The 21,876-nt window shown below is 32.5% G+C and overlaps 2 protein-coding genes across 5 annotated transcripts in view; both read left to right on the top strand.

Annotated features, from left to right (window-relative positions):
* Pax (paxillin) overlaps nucleotides 1-21,876 on the top strand; it is an 80,471-nt gene that overhangs the window by 11,955 nt on the left and 46,640 nt on the right. The window contains exon 1 of one of the 4 annotated variants that reach the window (XM_090105237.1): nucleotides 17,584-17,713. The exons of 2 other annotated variants lie outside the window; for them this stretch is intronic. The gene's annotated coding sequence lies outside the window, so the exon portion shown is untranslated. Of the gene's footprint in view, nucleotides 1-17,583; nucleotides 17,714-17,811; nucleotides 17,831-21,876 lie in introns of those variants that run through there. One more of the 4 variants, XM_090105236.1, reaches the window with a different exon arrangement.
* LOC149905654 (uncharacterized) lies at nucleotides 869-2,815 on the top strand. The gene has a single exon (XM_090105854.1). The coding sequence runs from the start codon at nucleotides 1,602-1,604 to the stop codon at nucleotides 2,775-2,777; it is 1,176 nt and encodes a 391-aa protein (XP_089961980.1). The 5' UTR covers nucleotides 869-1,601; the 3' UTR covers nucleotides 2,778-2,815.

Genomic DNA, 21,876 nt, shown 5'->3' with positions numbered 1-21,876 from the left:
AATGCGGGATTACTCATGCGGGATCCCGCACGTTCGCGGGATTGAAAAAAAGTAAGAAAAATGGGCTCAGACGATGATCGGAACTACATATTATCGGACGGAACGGAACGTAATCTATGTCAGTTCCAGTACTCTATGACTGGGGATTCCCTTACGGCGCACGGGGATTTACCATTGCGCGCGGTCAAGTGTCAAAGAATTTGCGTCTGGGGGAAGTATTTGGAAGCTGTTTATACTTATGTTAAGTCAATTCCGCCTACAAGTGTGGAAGACGAGCGTGCTTTTTCCGCCGCTGGCTATTTATGCAACAAGATAAGATCGAATCTAAAAGATGAAACGTTAGATACTTTATCATTTCTTTCTTTCAATCAGCTTATTTTTTTTAAATATTTAAAAAAAAACTGATTTTAAATGCCTCTAAAACCAATGAATAATATGTTCTATCTTCTTCTTCTTATATATAAAAATGAATCGCAAAATGTGTTGGTAAGCGCATAACTCGAGAACGGCTGAACCGATTTCGATAATTCTTTTTTTATTATATTCCTTGAAGTACGAGGATGGTTTTTATGTAGAGAAAACGTAAACATGTACCACGGGCGAAGCCGGGGCGGACCGCTAGTTTCAAATAAAAATCTTAATATGAAACGTGAAATATTGTGAATATTGTATTGTCTTAAACATCATTATATTTAATTTATAATATAAGTGATAACTTTGATTCATGTTGATAAGAATAATTAAAAATATTTGCGTGTATTTTCTTTCTTTAAATTACATAAAACAAAAATAATAATAATTAAAATCAATCCCGCAAATCCCGCGGGATCCGCGGGATTGATGATCTTAATCCTGTAGTGTATAAGCATATCCTAATTGTTTCATCATCAATAATGTACACGTGTAACCCAATTATATCTATATTTAAGCAATACTAATACAAATAAAGAGGCAGTCTTAATCATGATCTCGTTGTTTTAATTCGTCTCCTAATACACGCCGTACATGGCGACCCTGCCAATAGTCGACCACCCGCGCGACTCGGTTATTTGATACCACGTTAGCGTTACCTTATTTTATAGACTGGAACTTTTATTGGACTTTGTGCATCATAGTGAAAGAAATAATCAAAATTATGATTATGAAGGAATAAGGAAAAAAAAGAAATGGATCAGTTAAGTACGTGGTGAATATATCTTCAAATCATGGGTAACCAAAAATCCACCACCTCCTGTTGTTATCGTATCTCCGTACATATTCGCAAAATGTAACTGATGGGAAAAATCTGCCAGAAATCTCCGGGTGTCATGAGGTCCTCGCAATGGGAGCGAAGTTCAGCTACAGTCTCCGAAAAATCCAGGTGTTGTGTAAAATCGGCCTAAAGTGCGTGCATCATGATAAGTGCTCGTTTCAAATAATAAAAAGTGCGTGTGTCGATTAGTGTTATATATAATTGTGAAAACGGAACGAAATTTAATGAACTATTTAGTGGACTCTAGTAAATTTATATAATGCAATAATAAGTATATTATAATTCTATTATGTCGTATATATAGTACATTCATACATTAATTAATAATGAGTAATCAATGTGGTAAGTTATGGCAACTTATTTACAGTCTTTATATAATGAATTAAAAGAAGTGAGATCATATTTAATAAAAATAGGCCCTAAAAGAAGGCAAGGTAGTATTTTAGTCACTAAATTAATTGAAGCCAATAAAATATATGCGCGATACAAAGACTGGCTTAACGATTATAATTTAAGATTAAGCAAGTTTAATGAGGACCCTACACCAGTGCATAATTTTTGCAAACAGTTTTTAGCTTTATATAACGAGATAACTGATTTATGTCAAAGTGATACATCCAGCTCTGAAACTATTTTAACAATGAATACTTTTGATTTGAAAACTGCGTTGCATTTATTGCCCTGTATGACAGATACAGTGGCCAACACCAAGCAATTAATCGATAATATTGAATATTATAACTCTTTATTGGAGAATGAAACGTGTAAACAAAATTTAATTAATTTTATTTTAAAGAGTAGATTGTCTCAAGGTGCAAAGTTGCGATTAAATACTAGTTATACAAATGTGAATGATTTGATTTTGGATATGAAAAGAGAACTTTTACCTCATAAGGCGGCAACTGCAATTTCGTGTAAATTAGAGAACATCAAACAAAATAATTTGTCTATTTCAGATTATGGTCAGGAAATATCTGAATTGTTTGTGGACCTTACGATATCGCAAGCGAATGGAAATTCTGAAAATTATAAAATATTAAAACCATTAAATGAAAATATAGCCATTAAAAAATTTGCTGACGGCTTGCGAAATCGTAGGCTGAGTACGATTATAGCCGCTAGGAATTTTACCACTCTAAAGGACGCAATTCAAGGGGCTCTGGACGAAGAAGGTACCAGTACATCAGCGTCTGGCGAAATTTTGGGTATGAATAAAACTAATTATTTTAATTCTAATTATAGAGGTACCAGGCATCATTTTAGAGGTCAGCGAGGAAGATACGACAACTATTCTCCTTTCTATAGGGGGCAAGGCCGAGGTTTTCGTGGCAACCAACGAGGACATAATCATCAGTTCGCCATCAGAGGTACTTCAATGCGTGGCCACCAGTTTCGAGGCCAGCAGAATGCAGGTATGTCTAGACCTAGAGGAAACCAAAGGATAAGCCAACAACCAAATGTTCACATTATGACAAAAAATCAGCCTGTAAATTCAGTGAATACAGAAACATTTTTTCGTGACTAATAAATTTGACCATACAATTTTATCTTGCCATAGTGACTTTTATATAAATTTTTCAGTCAATGGTACAACATTTCCATTTTTATTAGATACAGGCGCATCTTTGTGTGCAATTAAATATAAAAATGTCTTAGATTTGAATCTTACGGTATATAATGAAGACATAATTATCAATGGTCTCGGGGGCAAAGTCCAAGCAATAGGATACGTGTTTATGCAATTGAGTTGCGATGATTTAATTATTAATCACAAGTTTTATGTATTTGATACATTGCCAATTAGGTGCAGTGGTATAATAGGTCGAGACTTTTTAAGAAGGTTCAATTCTGTTTTAGATTTCGATAAAAATATTTTGACAATGCGTGATAGTTCTAATATACCAATTAATTTACCGATTAGAAATACATTTAATAATCAGTTAGAAGTATCGGCTAGATGCGAATCTATTCACTATGTTCAGACAGACTGCCAAGAAGATTGTGTAATTTTTTCAACAGAGATACAAGAGGGTATTTATTTGGCTAGTTCAATTGCTACTCCCATAAATGGCGTTGTACCTATTAAAATACTAAATACTACGGAAAATAGTGTTATTTTATCAAAATTAAATTTTAATATACATAAATTAAGTGATTATAATATTTGTTCTTTTAATAAAGTAGAAAATAAAGCAGATAGAGTAAAACAATTATTTTCTTATATGAATTTTTCTCATATGAATACTGAGGAAAAGACTTCTATCGAAAATTTATGCGCTAAGTACGCTGATATTTTTTATTTACCGGGAGATACATTAAAAACAACTAATATTTATACACACACTATATCTTTGAAACCAGAGACCACTCCAATATTTTCTAAGCAGTATAGATTACCTCAAGCCCAAAAACATGAAATTCAACAACAGATAGATAAAATGGTTGAAGAAGGCATAGCAGAACCAAGTCAAAGCGATTGGTCGAGTCCTGTGTTATTAGTACCGAAGAAAATAGACTCAACAGGTGCTAAAAAATGGCGATTGGTTATTGACTATCGGAAGTTAAATAACTGTATAGTAGATGACAAATATCCTTTACCGGATATCACTGAGATATTAGAGTCTTTGTCTGGAAGTGTTTATTTCAGTCATTTAGATTTACACCAAGGGTACTATAATGTAAACTTAGATGAAAATAGTCGAAAACTAACTGCATTTGGTTCTGGTCAATATCAAATGACTAGAATGCCAATGGGTTTAAAAACAAGCCCTAGTTCTTTCTCTCGCATGATGAATATTGCCTTAGCGGGTCTTAATTACGAAAAATGCTTAATTTATTTAGACGATCTTGTCTGTTTTGGACGGTCTTTATATATTCATAATAAAAATCTACAGGATATTTTTGAAAGGTTGCGTAAAGTTAATTTAAAATTAAACCCTTCAAAATGTGATTTCCTAAAGAAAGAAATTTTGTACTTGGGACATGTAATATCTAATAAAGGCATACAACCTGATCCGGCAAAAATTAATACAGTTAAAAATTATCCATATCCAAAAAATTGTGACGAAGTTAAGAGATTTGTAGCTTTTGTGAATTATTACCGAAAGTTTATACGAAATTTTGCGGAAATCGCACAACCTTTAAATTCACTTTGTAGAAAAAATGTATCATTTCATTGGGATCAAAAGTGTCAGCAGGCATTTGAAACACTTAGAGAGAAAATTATTTCTCCTCCCGTTTTACAATATCCCGATTTTTCGGAACAAAATGAATTTATTCTCGGGACTGACGCGTCTAATTATGCCATAGGATCCGTTTTAGCGAATAAAGATGGGCGTCCTGTTGCTTTTGCAAGTAGAACGCTAAACAAAGCCGAAAAGAACTACCCTGTAATTGAGAAAGAATTATTGGCAATAGTGTGGGCGGTTAAATATTTTCGTCCATATTTGTATGGCAGACATTTTAAAATTCGTACAGATCATAGACCCTTAATTTATCTTTTTAATATGAAAGATCCATCAAGTCGACTAATGAAATTCAGACTTGCTCTAGAAGAATACAATTTTACTATAGAATATGTAAAAGGTTGTAATAATAGTGTAGCAGACGCCTTGTCACGAATCTCGTTGAAAGAACTAAAAGAAATGCATGAGCATAACGTTAATGTTTTGACTCGTAGACAAGCCAAAAAACTTCAAGATTCTTCGGTTGATAATATAGCACCCTCAGATAATTGGCCTGATCAACCAAATGTCATAGGGACTCATATTAAACCGAAAGAATCAGTTGAATTAGTATTTATCGATTTGAGAACTTATAAAAGAATTAAGAAAGAAGGTATTATAAATTATGAAACTGAATTATTTTGTTACGTTAATAGTAAACGAACAATTTTTATTAAATATTTAGAATCTCAATCGCGAAGTACACGAGGTGAATTCGTGAGAGAACTAGATAAGTTATGTAAAGATATAAACGTTGAGGAAGTTTGTATAGTAAAAAATAAGGATAATGCAGAATTTATTCGTAAATTGTTAGAAGAAATAAAGAAAATGAAAGATAGGTCCGGACCACGATTATGTGTTATAAAAGATATAGAGCGAATAAATGATAAAGATGATAGACGCGTAATTTTGAATGACTTTCATCTCTTACCTAGTAGTGGCCATGCTGGTATGAGAAGAATGTCAAATAATATTAAAAAATATTATTATTGGCCTGGAATTGATAAAGATGTAAAGGATTTTGTAAAACGTTGTGATAAGTGCCAACGACAAAAACATTCAACTCCACATAAAGAGCCAATGAGTATTACAACAACAGCCAATTCAGCATTTGAAAAAGTATTTTTAGATCTAGTTGGACCCTTAGGAACTGATAATGATAACTTTTCATATATACTTACTTTACAATGTGAGCTCAGTAAATATATTGAAGCTTACCCTTTAGTTTCTAAAAGGACTGATGAGGTTGCAAGATCGCTTGTCAATAATTTTATCCTTAGATATGGAGTTCCCAAGGAGATAGCTTCTGACAGAGGTAAGGAATTTATATCATCTACATTCCAAGAAGTTTGTAAATTATTGCAAATTAAACAATTAAATTCTACTGCCTATCATCATCAAAGCATAGGAGCTTTAGAAGTATCTCATAAACACTTAAACTCTTTTCTTAGAATTCATACAGATAAGCACCCAGAGACTTGGAGCCACTGGCTTCCCTTTTGGTGTTTTGCATACAACACTTCAGTACATTCCGAAACGAAGTTTACACCTTATGAATTAGTATTTGGTAAGAGATGTATACTACCAAGTAACTTGTGTAAAGGCTTAGTGGAACCTATATATAATTACGAAAGTTATCCAAGTGAATTAAGATATCGTATACAGCTTTCACAGAAAGAAGCAAGAGATAACCTACTTAAAAGTAAATTCAATAGAAAAATAGGTTATGATAAATATACCAATCCTGTTACATATAAGGAAAATGATTTAGTATTAGTGAAAAATGAAGTAGGTTTAGGTAACAAACTAGAGGATTTATATTCAGGTCCTTATAAAGTTATTAGGGATATATCACCAAACGTAGAAATTATGAAGAATAATAAGTTAGACATAATTCATAAATAATTTGGAAAATCCAAAAGTGCACGCCTCATAATTTTTTTTAATAAATATTTATTAATTATTATTTTTGTTTATTTAATAACAATTAAACCACATCGAATCAGACCCTGAAAAATGAAAGGGTTCTATTCCTGAGCATACTCAAGCGTAAGAGAAAAAAAAAGACTCGATTAGTAAAATATTTCGGTCGCTATCGTGTTAACAAGAAAAAGGATCCGCACATACAGACACACGGACGTCCAAGACAGAACTTTTTTAAACTGTTTTTTAACTAGTTTAAATAACAAAAATGACATCAAAAATATCATGAACGTTAAAAATAGTGTTTTTTCTTAATATGTGTGTGTATGTATTATCTTACAAGTGCAATGTATGATACATAAAGACATTTTAAGTTTGAAAAATCAGATGTTTTGCGCGAAGTGACAGTAGTACCCACCTCAACGCTTCGCTTATGAGGCGTGCAAAATAGGACTAAGTTATATATTTCTTAATAAATATTAGTTATAATACTTTTATATTCGCATTTTCTTAGAATTGTATAACTGTAAACGCAATTGTAATCTTTTTATATGTTAAAAAAAAAACAAATGTAATTATGTTTTTTTTTTCTATTAGAAGGGAGGTGTAGTGTATAAGCATATCCTAATTGTTTCATCATCAATAATGTACACGTGTAACCCAATTATATCTATATTTAAGCAATACTAATACAAATAAAGAGGCAGTCTTAATCATGATCTCGTTGTTTTAATTCGTCTCCTAATACACGCCGTACAATCCCGCAGGCTTGCGGGATCGCGATTTTGATGCGGGATTGGATTCTCTACTTGCGAGGTTACCGCAAACAAATATGAGTCAATGTAAATTCAAGGATGGCCACCATATGTTATGATTCTGTGGTTTTGTCTCTGTAACGCTTCTAGGAATATTTGGTTACTTTGTAAAAGGTGTGTAAATCCTATATCTGATTCATTACTGAGAAGAATAAATTCGAAGTAAGGTTTAAATATATCCTTGACTATTGAACCATAGGCGTGAGGCTTCTTTCGTAAAACAACATATTGTTATGTTCTTTTTAAAGACGGCGCCAAATATTTTAATCTATAATCTATATGTATATTATATTATTTAAATATACCTGTATATTTGTATTTGAGTTTATATATTAACTAGCTTTCCGCCCGCGGCTTCGCCCGCGTTTTCAAAGAAAAACCCGTTCCCGTAAGATTTCCGGGATAAAACCTATCCTATGTCCTTTCTCGGGTATCAAAATATCTCCATACCAAATTTCATGCAAATTGGTTCAGTAGTTTAGGCGTGATTGAGTAACAGACAGACAGACAGAGTTACTTTCGCATTTATAATATTAGTAGGGATTTGGCACGCTCGGTAACGTAAATTATGGTTATGGTTATCAGCTTTGTGGTGTCGCGTCGTTATAATATGTATTATTTTCCTTCATTGTGAGTGTGAAATTGGTATCATAATGACGGCTTTTTGATGCTAAATTATGTGTTTTATATTCTTTCTTGTGGGTAAAGAATTCTAAAAAAGTCTAAAAGTTTGCACTCGGCTATGTGTTAGGTTGTTAGGGGTTTTTTTTCCAATAATGATTACTTGTTTGTTTTCTATGAGGCAATTAATGGATTTGTCATTCATATGTATAAGAGGCGAGCCATCAGCCAGCGAGAAAACGCTCACACACTGTATTATGTAATCTAGCGGAATTCGTGTTTTGTCGCTTTGGAATTCATATCACAAATAGTAAGTAGGTACATAGAGAGATGTTGGCAGAACGTGATACGATAAATTAACAATATTTCGTAAAGGGAAACCAGTTCCCATTGAACTGTGACGAGAATAAACTTGACTCAATATCATTACGAGCTGACCTTTGCGAGGTCGGCTGACATAATGTTATGTGTGCTGTAGCCTGTAGTAGTAGCTGTGCATATATAACATACTAGAGGTCCGCCCCGGCTTCGCCCGTGGTACATATTTCGCAATAAAAGGTAGCCTATGTCCTTTCTCGGGTATCAAAATATCTCCATACCAAATTTCATGCAAATTGGTTCAGTAGTTTAGGCGTGATTGAGTAACAGACAGACAGACAGAGTTACTTTCGCATTTATAATATTAGTATGGATTACGAATATACGAATTAATAATATCATTATAATGGTATTTTTTCGTAACACAAGGCTGTCATTTGGATTGTATAATCAATAGTGTACAGAGGAATTTGGCATTTTGATAAGCTTCTTAGCATATTTTCTGATTGTGTAGATTTACATTTTAGCAAATTAAAGCAAAAATATACCTATTATTATAAATATAGGCATTCTATTAATTTTCAATTCAATGCCCGAATTTATCGGCTCTTGTATAATATAAAAATAATTAAATGCTCATTTCACGGTCAATGTCTGTGTTAAATGTTAATTGATTGTTGATTGTTATGTAAGAACAGCGTGAATTATAATTGATCCATTGAAATTTTACATTTTTTAGCCCTAACCTTGCATTTTTTAGAGGACGCAATTTTGTTTTTTTGATGTGTAGGGGGGGTCAGTGTGAAGCTAAAACCAAGTTTGTGGGGTCGCCACCCTTGTCCCACGGCCGCCATCTTGAAAATAGCGGTTGAAATGGTATTTACGATATATCTCTTAAACTATTTAACTGATAAAAAAATATCGTTAACATTATTTGTTGCAAATTAAATTCTCTACAACTTTGGTGTAGTAACTTTTAGTCGTAGAACTATAAATAAAAAAGTTATAAGCGAAAATGTTCAGAAATTAGAGCCATTTATATTTTTCAATAAAACTTTTTTTTATCATTTTACGAAGAAATGATATCAGACCATTTTTGTAGATTGTTTTCGAGGAACAACTTTTATGTACAACATTTTTTCATAACGTCAATAACTAAGGTTTTACAGCGCTCTGAAGTTGTACTATTTTTTAGTACTCTTAACTATACATAATATATTGGCTATTGGCTCTTTTCTCATACTCCAGAACAATAGAAGCACACTGCAGAACATTTCAGACCTGCTTTTCGACGTAAAAAAAAGTCGCGCTTTCAGACTCTACCTCCTGGGTGGTGGGGAAAAGATTCAATAATTAATTATTAGTGATATTGCAAAATTAATTATTAAAAATATTATAATAACAAAAAAAACATTACTGATGACAAATTATTATTAGTACACACATAATATAAGTATACTGTATAGTTCAGAGTACTGGAAATTAGTACTCACTTCGGAGCGCTGTAAAACCTTAGCTATTTAATTAATGAAAAAATGTTGTATATAAAAGTTGTTCCTCGAAAAACAATCTACAAAAATGGTCAAATATCATTTCTACGTAAAATTATAAAAAAAAGTTTTATTGAGAAATATAAATATCTCTAATTTATGAACATTTTCGCTTATAACTTTTTTATTTATAGTTCTACGACAAAAAGTTGCAGGATCAAAGTTGTAGAGTATTTAATTTGCAACAAATAATGTAAACAAATTTTTTTTATCAAATAAATAGTTTAAGAGATATATCGTAAAAACCATATCAACCGCTATTTTCAAGATGGCGGCCGTGGGACAAGGGTGGCGACCCCACAAACTTGGTGATAGCTTCACACTGACCACCCCTACACATCAAAAAAATAAAATTGCGTCCTCTAAAAAATGCAACCCCAAATGTAACTTTTCAATGGACCAAATAACATAAGACTATTGTCGTAAAATAATATACAAATCAATCAATCTTCAACGGCCCACGAAATCGAAAGATATTTATGGTCTCATTGGGGATGGAACCCAGGTCTCATTAGGAGTTTATTTTTATCTCCACTAATTCAATGTTTTTATAATAAAAACCGCAAATTTCCAGTTTGTAGATGAGTAATGAATGGATATTTAAACAAAGGCAAACACATCATTCTTATTTATTTAAGACTGTTATTTATATATTTTAATTAGTTGACATCATTCATAGAACCATAACATCGTTTCTTTGAATTAATTATAATTATTATATTCATGCTAATACTGTATTTAAATCTCTATGCGATTACATTATGCAATGCATATTATATGTAGTTAGAGTTTTCAGGATTCTTGTGTGTAAGAATCCAGGAAGTTATATTATGTATATCACTACATAGAATAAAAAAGAGGCGCTTTCTCTGTCCCTATATAGGGACATAGGTCCCTATACTACGCAACGGATTTTGATGCGTTTTTTTTTTAAATAGATAGTGATTCTCAAGGAAGGTTTTAGTACATAATTTATAAAATTTAGATAAAGCGGGCGAAGCTGCGGGCGGAAAGCTAGTCATAACTCACAATATAAGTAGAAGATTACATTATATTATTGTCTATATATATTAATCTAAGAGTACTTCAGTGATGTTCAGGTAGGAAGTAAGTATGTACATATGTGGGAGAACCAATTTAAAAACAATCTAATACTTACTAGTGTATTTTTGTTATATGGTGTGGGTTTACTTACCTATATGTATTTGTACAAATATGTGTATAGAATAACTAAGAACGAAGGTTTAAATAATGATTTAAAATAGCTCTAGTTATTCATTTTCATTTTCAGCTACATACTACATAGTACAAGTTTCATATATTCATCACTAATAATTATTATTAGTGTACCTACAACTAATTCATAACTTCTCTTACGCACATCATTCATTCCTTAATGAATGCACATGTCTTGTATACCAAATTGGAATCACAATGGATGTGTATCACCGGAGACTCAGTCACTGGCTCGGAAGGTTATACGTGGTTATACCCTATATGGTGTCCCTATAGTGTATAGGTTATGTAATTATATCGTGATTTATGTCACCTTGCAGCGTGCAGCGAGGGTAACGAGTGCTGAGTGCATGGCTGCACGGTAATTGACTCGAATTTCAATGAATACTTATCCGAAATAGTAAGGTTGGGAAGTTGGTTTGGTTAATTCGGTGAATACCCATGAAGTTGGATTGTCTGGAAACGGTTTCTCTTTTTCACAAGACTTTAAAAGTTAGTTTACGATGCTCGAAACAAATTACAATTGATGGATTGAAAGGAAGTCAGGTCTACTTCCATTAATTTTAAAAATGTGTACCGACATAGACCATTTAAAATACATAATTAATTAATTATATAATTAAAATTACCTACTCAGTAGTAATGGAAAAAAATATTACAAGTAGAATCGCCTATCAGATGACCTAACTTAATTAAAAAGCTTTTCCTTGTTCGTTTACTGTTTACAAATCAATTATACCTAGGGATGTCACCAAAATTATCTAAAAATTTATTACTTGACATGACCTCGTGTGTGGGCATCTTAAAAATTGCTCACGATAGCCAAATATGTCTTAAAAACCATTTAGTGATATTAATTATAAAATAATAATGTATAAAGTAATAAACATAGTTTTTTATTAGGATTTACTGCGTTGCGTCACAATGGGACATTAAACACGAAAAGGCTTTCTCGTTTGTTGTGAATTATGACAAGTTTGAAGGTAGCCTCGCCCGTATCTCATATGAAATTAATTATCTACAGGGTTGGCAGTCATTACTTTTTAATATTTTTCAAAAAAATATATACCTAGTATAGTAATTTTTTGCTAAAATCATGAATCAATTTATTAATTTTTAATCCCTCTTATTAGTCATGTATCAATATTTAATATCTTTGAAATATTAAATACATTTATATTTAATTTTAATTTAAGTACATACTAGTCGTATGTATATGTTAAATCTCGAAAAACTACGTGTTTTTCTTTCATACTTACATTCAGTAACACGATTTTTTTAAATAATTATTTCCTAAGGATATTTTACATATTTGCCAACCCTAAAGACAACTAATGTGGCATATAAATCTTGAATATATTTTGCCTACACAATAAGTTAAGGTAGTCTTTGATCTTCTAGCGGCTATTGTCGCTTGACGGGCCTGTAAATTATATTATGAGACTATAATTTGCTAAGTGCAAGAATAGAATAGATATTGTAAAATATATGTAGACTTTACTAGCTTTCCGCCCGCGGCTGCGCCCGCGTTTTCAAAGAAAATCCCGCATAGTTCCCGTTCCCGTAGGATTTCCGGGATACAACCTATCCTATGTGTTAATCCAATTTACCCTCTATATGTGTGCTTAATTTCATTGTAATCGGTTCAGTAGTATTTGCGTGAAAGATTAACAAACACACACATACACATCCTCACAAACTTTCGCATTTATAATATTAGTAGGATTAGATAATATTATGAATGTTGAATGTCTGTGTGCTAATGGGATAGTGGTTAGAAGACCAATAGTGTGACAAAGGTACGAGGTTTGATGTAAGGAGATAAAGAAAAAGTGAAGTCATAGGGATTGCCGATAGTATTGAAATTTTTTAGATCACAGTTTAAGGTTTAAACATTGAAATTTCATAAATTACAATATCGGTGACGTAAATACACACATAAGATTACCTCCTACAAAAATCTGTTGAACGTGGCTATAGAAGTTTTCATTTCAAAAATCGTTTACAAGTGCAGCAATTAACCCATGTACACACTGCAATAGTCCTTGCTAGTTAAAAATTTCAAAGCAGTAATCCTATTTGAAAATAAACATTCACGGAACTTAACGGATTAAAATAGAAATCATTATAAGTGCTACTGTACCTTTTTCTGAAAATACTTCATTTTCTCAACAAATCGGTGAATGGCCTCATTAAAGCACTGGGCCATGCCAACCACTGTATCATTTTCTTTTATTTTTGTCTCGGACATTATTAGTTCTTAAAAGCCCACTCTGTCATTTTTCAACACTATACGACTATTTTTAAATAATCATGCAGGATGTAAATGGCTAAAATGGTTTCATAATATTTAAATGATTTTGTAAATTGTAAGTATCATAATAAACCTAGCTTCTTGTACTTCGTTATAAATGCTATCAAACTTCGTATAGATTATCCACGCCAATTAGTCTGTGGAGATTAAAAATGCAAAAGTTATATTTTTGCATTTTTTTTCCATTGAAGCTCCGCTCCCATTGGTCGTAAGGTGATGTTATAATATGTAAAGCCTTCCTCGACAGTTAAAAAAAATGTCTTCCGAGGAGCGACAAAATTTAAACAACATTTCCATCAACTTTCTCACCCAACTTTTAACATCACCCGTGTTTATCAACTGTTGCTAAAAAAATTACCATGAATACGAGGCTTTATAATACTTCAAACTTCAGCGCCATCTTATAAACTTTTCACAGACTAAAATTGACAGCGGCGCGTTTCCACAACACGGAGCTCCGTGTTCCACGTACGTTCTTAGTGTAATACTTCTCGACCAGATGGCGGTGTACTCAAACATTATTTTTAAACAACCTTTCCTAGTATATACTTTTCCAATACCGCAATGGATATTTATACACATCAATGTATGTTTTTGTATATGTTTACATGCAATAAAGTATAGCTAATTAGAAACCGCATAATCGGATCGATATCAGACGCATCCTGCGATGTCAAAAGTGCATTGACCAGTGCAGTACAAGGTGGAAAAACTGGGATAATTTGCGCACCTATGCCACCCTATGCCTAAGTAATAAATTCAATAAATTATATGCTTCATTGTAATGGTTCACGGTGAACCATTCGCCGGAAAAACAGGACCCTTCACCTATTTTTCTGCCTTATCCTATTGAAAGAAGTTTCACCTGGTTTTCTGTTTTAATATCGTATTAATAGCTCTTTAGTGGTGTAAAATATTCGACATTGACCGTCAGTTTTAGTAAGGCAATAAACAAAACATGCGGTGTGTGGATTCATAGTGATCCTAAATAGTCTGGAACGTACGTTCAGTGTTATAACGGTTTTCAAGAGGAATGTTCGATTGAAATAGTCCAGATCGATCATTTTAATGTTCGAGAAAATGGCAGGTATGAATTTTCTTTTAATATTTATTTTTATGAAAATTAGAAATTATTTTCGTATGAAATAAATAAATACATTTAAATTTAATGTGGGTACTTTAATAGACGCTTTCTGTTAATTAAAGATAAATAAATAAGAACAGTCGAGCCATAACAAAAGCGTTCTAAGTGAAGAACAACCAAGTTCAAATAGGTAATAGAAAATTATTTTTTGCCAAAATAATAAAATATAGGTATATTTAAGTAAGTATACAAATTTGGTGTTTCATTAGCGCTCAAAATTAGTCTATGTAAACAAACCAAAATCGGATGGAGGTACGAAACTATAGATCCATGATTAATGTTGCTAACATCTATCAAGGTGAGAGGAAATTAGCGGCAATTAATTGTTATTAGTGTTGTTATTTTGAAAAATGTGTGTATCGATAAAGGTATTTATTTACATAAACTATTTTCTGGATTTAGAAATGTCAATGATGACTAAAGAATAGTGAATGAGAATTACCTGTATTATAAATTATAATTAAAGATTTCATTTGTTTTAATCAAATAATACATAAATGGTTTTTAAAACTTATTGAAATGACTTACTTGTCTACATGTAGAGTTTATTATAGGTAGGTACTGTATTTAATTTAAAAGTAAACAAATATAGTATACCTAATAATATAATACAAAGAAAGTACAAAATAAACAAAAGTATATTCTTTGCTCGACTTGGCGGATAAAAATCAATCTCTGCCTGCCTATATCAAAACTCCATATTTAGAGAAAAATAATACAGATTTAAACGTTTTTGGAGAAGTATCTTAATGCGTAAGTTTTATTGTTGGATGCTTTTACCCTTTCCATGAAAAGATAATTTTAAATTGGTTTTAACTAGGGATGTAAAGATACATGATTTTGCCGATACGATACCGATACCGATATTTGTAATCAAATATCGGCGATACCGATACCGATACCGATATCGATGGCTTGGTAGAAAAATAAATAGTGAATTATGCATAAAAGTTACCAACATTTAACAGAGACTCAACTGTAAATCGTATTCTTTTAAATATTAATGCCAAATCAAAAAACAAGAAAACCATTTATTTTAGTATTATTATTTTGCAAAGTTAGTTAAAGTTAAGTTATACACATACAATCAGTTCCTAATTAAAGTTTACTATTGGTAGTTTTTTCAAAAAACAAAGTGCGCACGCGCGGGCGGCCTTTCGCATCGTTCATTGGGCGCGGTTTTTTGAATTGTTTGATATCGGTATCGGTTGTTTTATAATCGGCGATACCGATATATCGGCTTGCCGATTATATCGGCCGATATATCGGTATCGGTATCGGTATCGTTACATCCCTAGTTTTAACCATAACGTTCATTAATTTTATGCGCGTCTCTGCTCTACAAGTTTATAGTGCTTTTTAATGATGATACCTTATGGCTTATATAAAGGTGATAATATTCTGTTAGTTTATTTGTAAATGTAACATTTTATAGCGTTTTAACTGATCCACTAAAACATGTCCATATTAATAATTTTAATTTTTTCACACTTATGGAAAAAAATACAAGACTTTCTTTAACCGAAAGCTTTTATTCAATCTTAAGAAAGCACTAAGCATACATAATTTCATTTCCTCGATAAATGGGCTACCTAACACCGAAAGAATTTTTCAAATCGGACCAGTAGTTCCCGAGATTAGCGCGTTCAAACAAGCTTTATTATATTGTATATAGATTACATCCTGTATGCGCATTGAGTATATTTATCAAGCTTTTTTGATCTGATTTATTTCTCCATATTATATGTTTTGTGATAGGTCAATGTTCTTAATGATGATGGCGGCAATATTTTTGTTCAAACGCGAAGCTTACCAAAAATGGAGTCGCCCACGGTTTTAGTCTTCGCATCTATTAATTACATTTTGTCGTTACCCACCAATCACTATGTTAACCTTGTTTTAATTAAATGCTATAATTAGTACACCATGATACCTACGCTTTTCCGATTAAATTTGGGACAGTATAAATATGTTAGGAAGAAACGGACGTATACCTTCATTTCATGCAGAGTTGCAGAATTCCGTATTGTGAAAATATCTGAAATATCCCATGCCAAATATTTTTCAAATTTTTATTTTTAATAGCATCGAAAAGTTTATTATGTAAGTAATACATCTATGGAATAGTGATATCAGTCCGATATTTTCATTTTTTTTTTATAATTATGTTCATATCTATAATATAAAAATGAATCCCAAAATGTGTTGGTAAGCGCATAACTTGAGAACGGCTGAACCGATTTCGATAATTCTTTTTTTATTATATTCCTTGAAGTACGAGGATGGTTCTTATGTAGAAAAAAGGGTAAATATGTACCACGGGCGAAGCCGGGGCGGACCGCTAGTAACTTATATTTATGATTGCTCTTGGTCTTGAGATATCGATCAAGCAATTATATTATTTAAAATGATCATGTGCGGTCACAATGGACTCGTGTTTGAATTCCACAGAGTATATAATTACGAATGTCGTATGCTATTTAATAGGTACCATTTGTCTTAACGCTCTGTTGGCCAGGGAGCGGCAGTGACCACGATTCGCTACGCTTTAGTTTTCGTCATTGTCATTTGAGGCCTTTGTTTCGCATTTTGGATAAGCCCTTTATAATCTCTTATGGAATATAGGCATTTATGTCGAGCATTGTTAGATTATCATTACGTAGTATAAAACAAAGTCGCCATTTCTGTCCCTATGTCCCCATGTATGCTTAAACCTTTAAAACTAGGTACGCAACGGATTTTGATGCGGATTTTTTAAAAGATAGAGTGATTCAAGAGGATGGTATTGGCGGATAGCTAGTATAGCATAAAGTAACTTACACTTATGATAATTCTTTATTTTTGAAATATTTCAATGTTATACAGTAAAGACCGTTTGCGATGTGTGTGATCGTTAAAATAATGCTAATGCTTTTCTGTTTCTTTCATCAGTATAGAGATTTTTTCCCATTGCAAATAGGAAACGAAACGGTATCAACACAGGCACCGGCCGCGTCCCGTATTGCCATTCCCGGCCTTCGCAGAACTGCTCCGAGATCCGCTAGTCTATGACCTTCCCGGGACTTACTAGTTGCCGATACGATTATCGCCCACACGGCCCCATTAGCTGCCACAATGTATCGGAGATCACGGCGACCCACAGAATGGTGCGCCTAGATTCAGCGTCCGAGCCTCGTCAGTTGCAGCCTCGACAGCCATTCGGTAACGTCTCCGCGCGTTGTGTCTTTTGGACATTTTAATTACCTCACGAGAATAATTTAAAGCTTTGTATACACTGCCTACTTTGTATGCATTGCGTTCTTACTTTATCGCGCTCGTAAGTGGCAACTCAAATTTCGCGCCAAAATGTGTTCACGTTCGAAAGTGCCAGTACGTTCGTAGATAAAACATAATTTTGAATTTCGAGTCGGAAATAGAATGAAGTGTATCGAATGTGAGTGTTGTCGCGGTCAACTTGAAACGATTGGCAACGGCCGGTGTGATAGATGTGAAACGAATTGGGCAATTTGTGTTCGTTAGCGTGGCCACACTGCGAGCTGGATACGTCCTTTTGTGGAAATTGTATTTGGAACGAGTGAAAAGCTCGCGAAATGTTGCTCGGAAAAAATATTACGCGATCAGTTGAAACCTTGTTGGTCCACATTGCCAACCCTCTTGACCTATTCCCGTCTAGGAGGCTTTTTATAGGAACATTGGTGTTAGTTTTTTACTTTGAGATTTGAGTGTTTTGATTGCTTCATTGGGTCTTTATGTAAGCAACGTTTGACGTTGTTCCCTCAAATGTCGACAGATAATAAAAAGGCATTGAATCTGCTTGGCGCCACGGGACGCCTCGATTACGCGGTTGTAAACAAAATTAGGACGTAGCGTAAATACCAAGAGAAGTGTTGGCATTCGCTTTAACTTTCAACACTTGTAGGGAAAAGAGGTCAAATTTTTACATGCAAAGGGGATTTACGTGAGCCTGTTGTGTTTTGAAGTGGCAAGATTTATAGAGCGTTTGGCCTTTTGTATTAAGTATCTGACGGTAATTCATAATCGATATAAATATTATATTGTCTGTGAAAAACTTATTACCAAAATTTACGATTGTACGTATGTATAATATGATACGAGCCCGTCATAATTTGGAGATAAAAGCGAAATGGCCTGCGTTAATTTGCCAAATAAAATTAAGTTTCGTTCATTATGAAACTTTATTACACTTTAATAATGACTAATAAACGTTGCTAATAAATCTGTGTAGATGTTTTTTTATTGTAATAAAGTATAATAAGCATAGCTAGGTAAGTACAATCGTGTCAAGATTTAGTTGTATAAAATGTACAGACAACAATTATTGTCGTAATAAATGCTGCTCATATCATTTACATTACATAGTCACAAAACCATAGTTTAACAGTAATACAATATCAATGTAACATTCAATCGTATATTGTTTCTATCTAGTCTCTCAATTAACAAGTTAATAACAACGTTACAATACCTAAATCTACACGCAACAGTCTACACTAATATTATAAGGGTATCATTTAAGCTATCACCAATTTAATTAGTTTTGTGTTTCTTAAATAATAGGGTTTGTCCTCAAAATAGTAGATCTGTCACCAAAATGTAGTCACCAAACAATGCAAAATCAGTTCCACAATAAATCACCTAAAATCCTGAGATATAAGGTCTAGTACCAAATAAATGATTTTGTATGTATTATAATAGGTGTGTCCTAATAAGTATTTAAGCAAACTAATTTAAAGAGATCACCAATAAATCATATTATGTTACTAGAAAATTGCATTAAGTTCAAATAAAAAATTAGGGTTGTCATCATCGTTTCAACCAAAAGATTCTGCTACTTAACTACTTTAACTAGACTCCCAAGGTTCTAAATTTCCACTGGTAGTATAAATTATATTTAAATAAAATTTTTAGCAGAGTAGTAAATAAAACAAAGTCAAAATAATCAATATTTATTCTTAAAAATAATAACCACTGAATAATCAGCTCTGGTTTAATAGCTGGCTTATGGCTAGCATAATTGTAGATAAAACACTTAATTAAAGTTAAAATAATCAATTTTTAAAGTGCGCCAATTTGTCTCCGCCCCTTTGATCATTTTTTCTTTAAAATTATAAATTGATGTATTAAATTGGTAACGAATACTATTAATTTAATATCTGAACGAAATAAAATGTTACTACTGTATTGGTGACAAAATATCAAATAAAAAGGAGTCGCAGTCAGGGATCGTTAATCGATTTATTTGGTGACAGATCTACCATTCTGAGCACAGAGCTATTATATAAGTAACAAAACTGTTATTATAAGAACGAAGTTTATATTCATGTAATGCAATATAATTTTATTGGTTATCGATCTCTTATTTTACACATATATTAACATTAATTTGATAATTCATACCTGGGAACAATTTTTGTTTATCTGAGAACGAAAATATTTCGTGGTGATAGATCTATTTATTTGGTGATACAACTTGATGACAAATATAAATTTTGGTGATAGAAAATATAGTTCCCATATTATAAAGAGGATCAAATATTTGTTGGTAGTTTTTTTTGGTTAGTTTGTATTGAATAGGCTCCAAAAGTACTCGACCGATTTTAAATGATCTTTGCACTAATTATTATTATTGAGGACGAAATATAGACAACACAACTTGGACCTCTTCAAAGCTAGGGTGAATAGGCTCCTTCTAGGCAGACGTGCAACCAAGTAGGCCACATCGCCGCTTCCCATCAGGTGGGATTGTGGCTAAACCTCTTCCTATTGCTCATTAAAAAAAAGGCTATGTTTTGTTGATCAGACTGGGCGGCTAGTTCAATATAATATTGCATATAATATACTGAGCTTTTTCTACGATATGTCGTCACATGTACATTTGTTTACATTATATGTAGTACTAATGTTTAACTAAAATTGTACACAATTTGTCATGTTCATTGACTATATTACTCATACATATTGAATACTACCGGTATGTCTGCAACGGCCTTCTCGCTATGGTGCGAAATTTTAACATGTACCGATTATCTATATACATTGACAGATTAATGTTTTATTCATATGTATATGTACATACCTAATTCATGGCTGTTTAATGTTGCGATAATATTTTTAAACAGCTCAACTTGCTAAAATAGTTTACAAATTACAACTAGCTTCCTAAAGTGACTAAAAATTACGTAGTGATTTATGTTGAGGAAAGTAAAAATACGTTCTTATATGTCTGGCTCATAATGTCTTGCACTTATAAAAATCATAATATTAAAAATTAAAATTAAACGATAATCTTACTCTGCATAAGACTAAAAAAGATGCATGTCAAGTCTGTTCACCAATAATTAAAATTGGCACACGGTTTTGGATAGTATTCGATTTGCAGTATGCTATATATACCCTTTGTTCTCACGAGAAATTCAATAGCATATACTTATAGTAATAATTTACAAGTATCAGGATAGTATTCGATTTGCAGTATGCTAGTATGTTATGCCCTTTGTTCTCACGAGAACTACAATAGTAATATAATATCATATACTTATAGTAATTATTTATAAGCATTAGAAAATAATACAAATAGTAGATACATTAAAGAGAGTATTAGAATCAGTGGGAATGCGGTTAGGAGACCAATGTAAGTGCACACTTGCACACATAATTGTACTTGTGACACGAGTGAGATAGCAAAACAAACAGCTATATTATAAGTACATATATGTAATTATTTTCCATGTGATATACGTAAGAATTATCTTTGTTTGGCCTTAATAACGCGAGCAATTATATACTTGTACAATTATTTGTTTCTTATGTTATACATGTCGTTCTGTGACAGTAATAACATATGCATTTACTCTATTAATATGTAATCCTTACTATCCTTACTAATATTATAAATGCGAAAGTAACTCTGTCTGTTTGTCTGTTACTCAATCACGCCTTAACTACTGAACCAATTTGCATGAAATTTGGTATAGAGATATTTTGATATCCGAGAAAGGACATAGGCTACTTTTTATCCCGGGAAATAGGATAGGTTTTACACCGGAAATCCCACGGGAACGGGAACTATGCGGGTTTTTCTTTGACTGCGCGGGCGAAGCTGCGGGTGGAAAGCTAGTGTATAATATAACTGTAAATTCTTACCTTTATTTATTTATTTATTTATCTAATTGATGTTTATTTTTGTCATATTATCGAGGTTATGAGCTAAAGATTTTAAACCTCCGACTTACCCTTGACGACAAAATGGAGTGTAATCAGTTTAAGCTCAACCGATAAACTAATTTATTGTAATTTAATAAATAGTCTAGACTCCAGTTTATCGATATACCTACCTACATACTTAGTTCTTTTTTATAAAGAAACTGAAGCAGTTGTCTATCAGATGATAAACTATTTCTTTAGCTAAGCAGAAATTAAGTTCTACTGAAAACTCACTTACAAGTTTGGTTTCTACCA

This window comes from Colias eurytheme, chromosome 9, assembly GCF_061535395.1.
Source record: "Colias eurytheme isolate Ceu_HAF_F1 chromosome 9, ilColEury1 Martin Lab GWU primary, whole genome shotgun sequence".
Classification (NCBI taxonomy): domain Eukaryota; kingdom Metazoa; phylum Arthropoda; class Insecta; order Lepidoptera; family Pieridae; genus Colias; species Colias eurytheme.
This window is presented reverse-complemented; position numbering and strand designations above follow the sequence as displayed.

Bases quoted from the DNA above. Each gene is read 5' to 3' on its own strand.
- LOC149905654 (XM_090105854.1), top strand. From the start codon at position 1,602: ATGGCAACTTATTTACAGTCTTTATATAATGAATTAAAAGAAGTGAGA.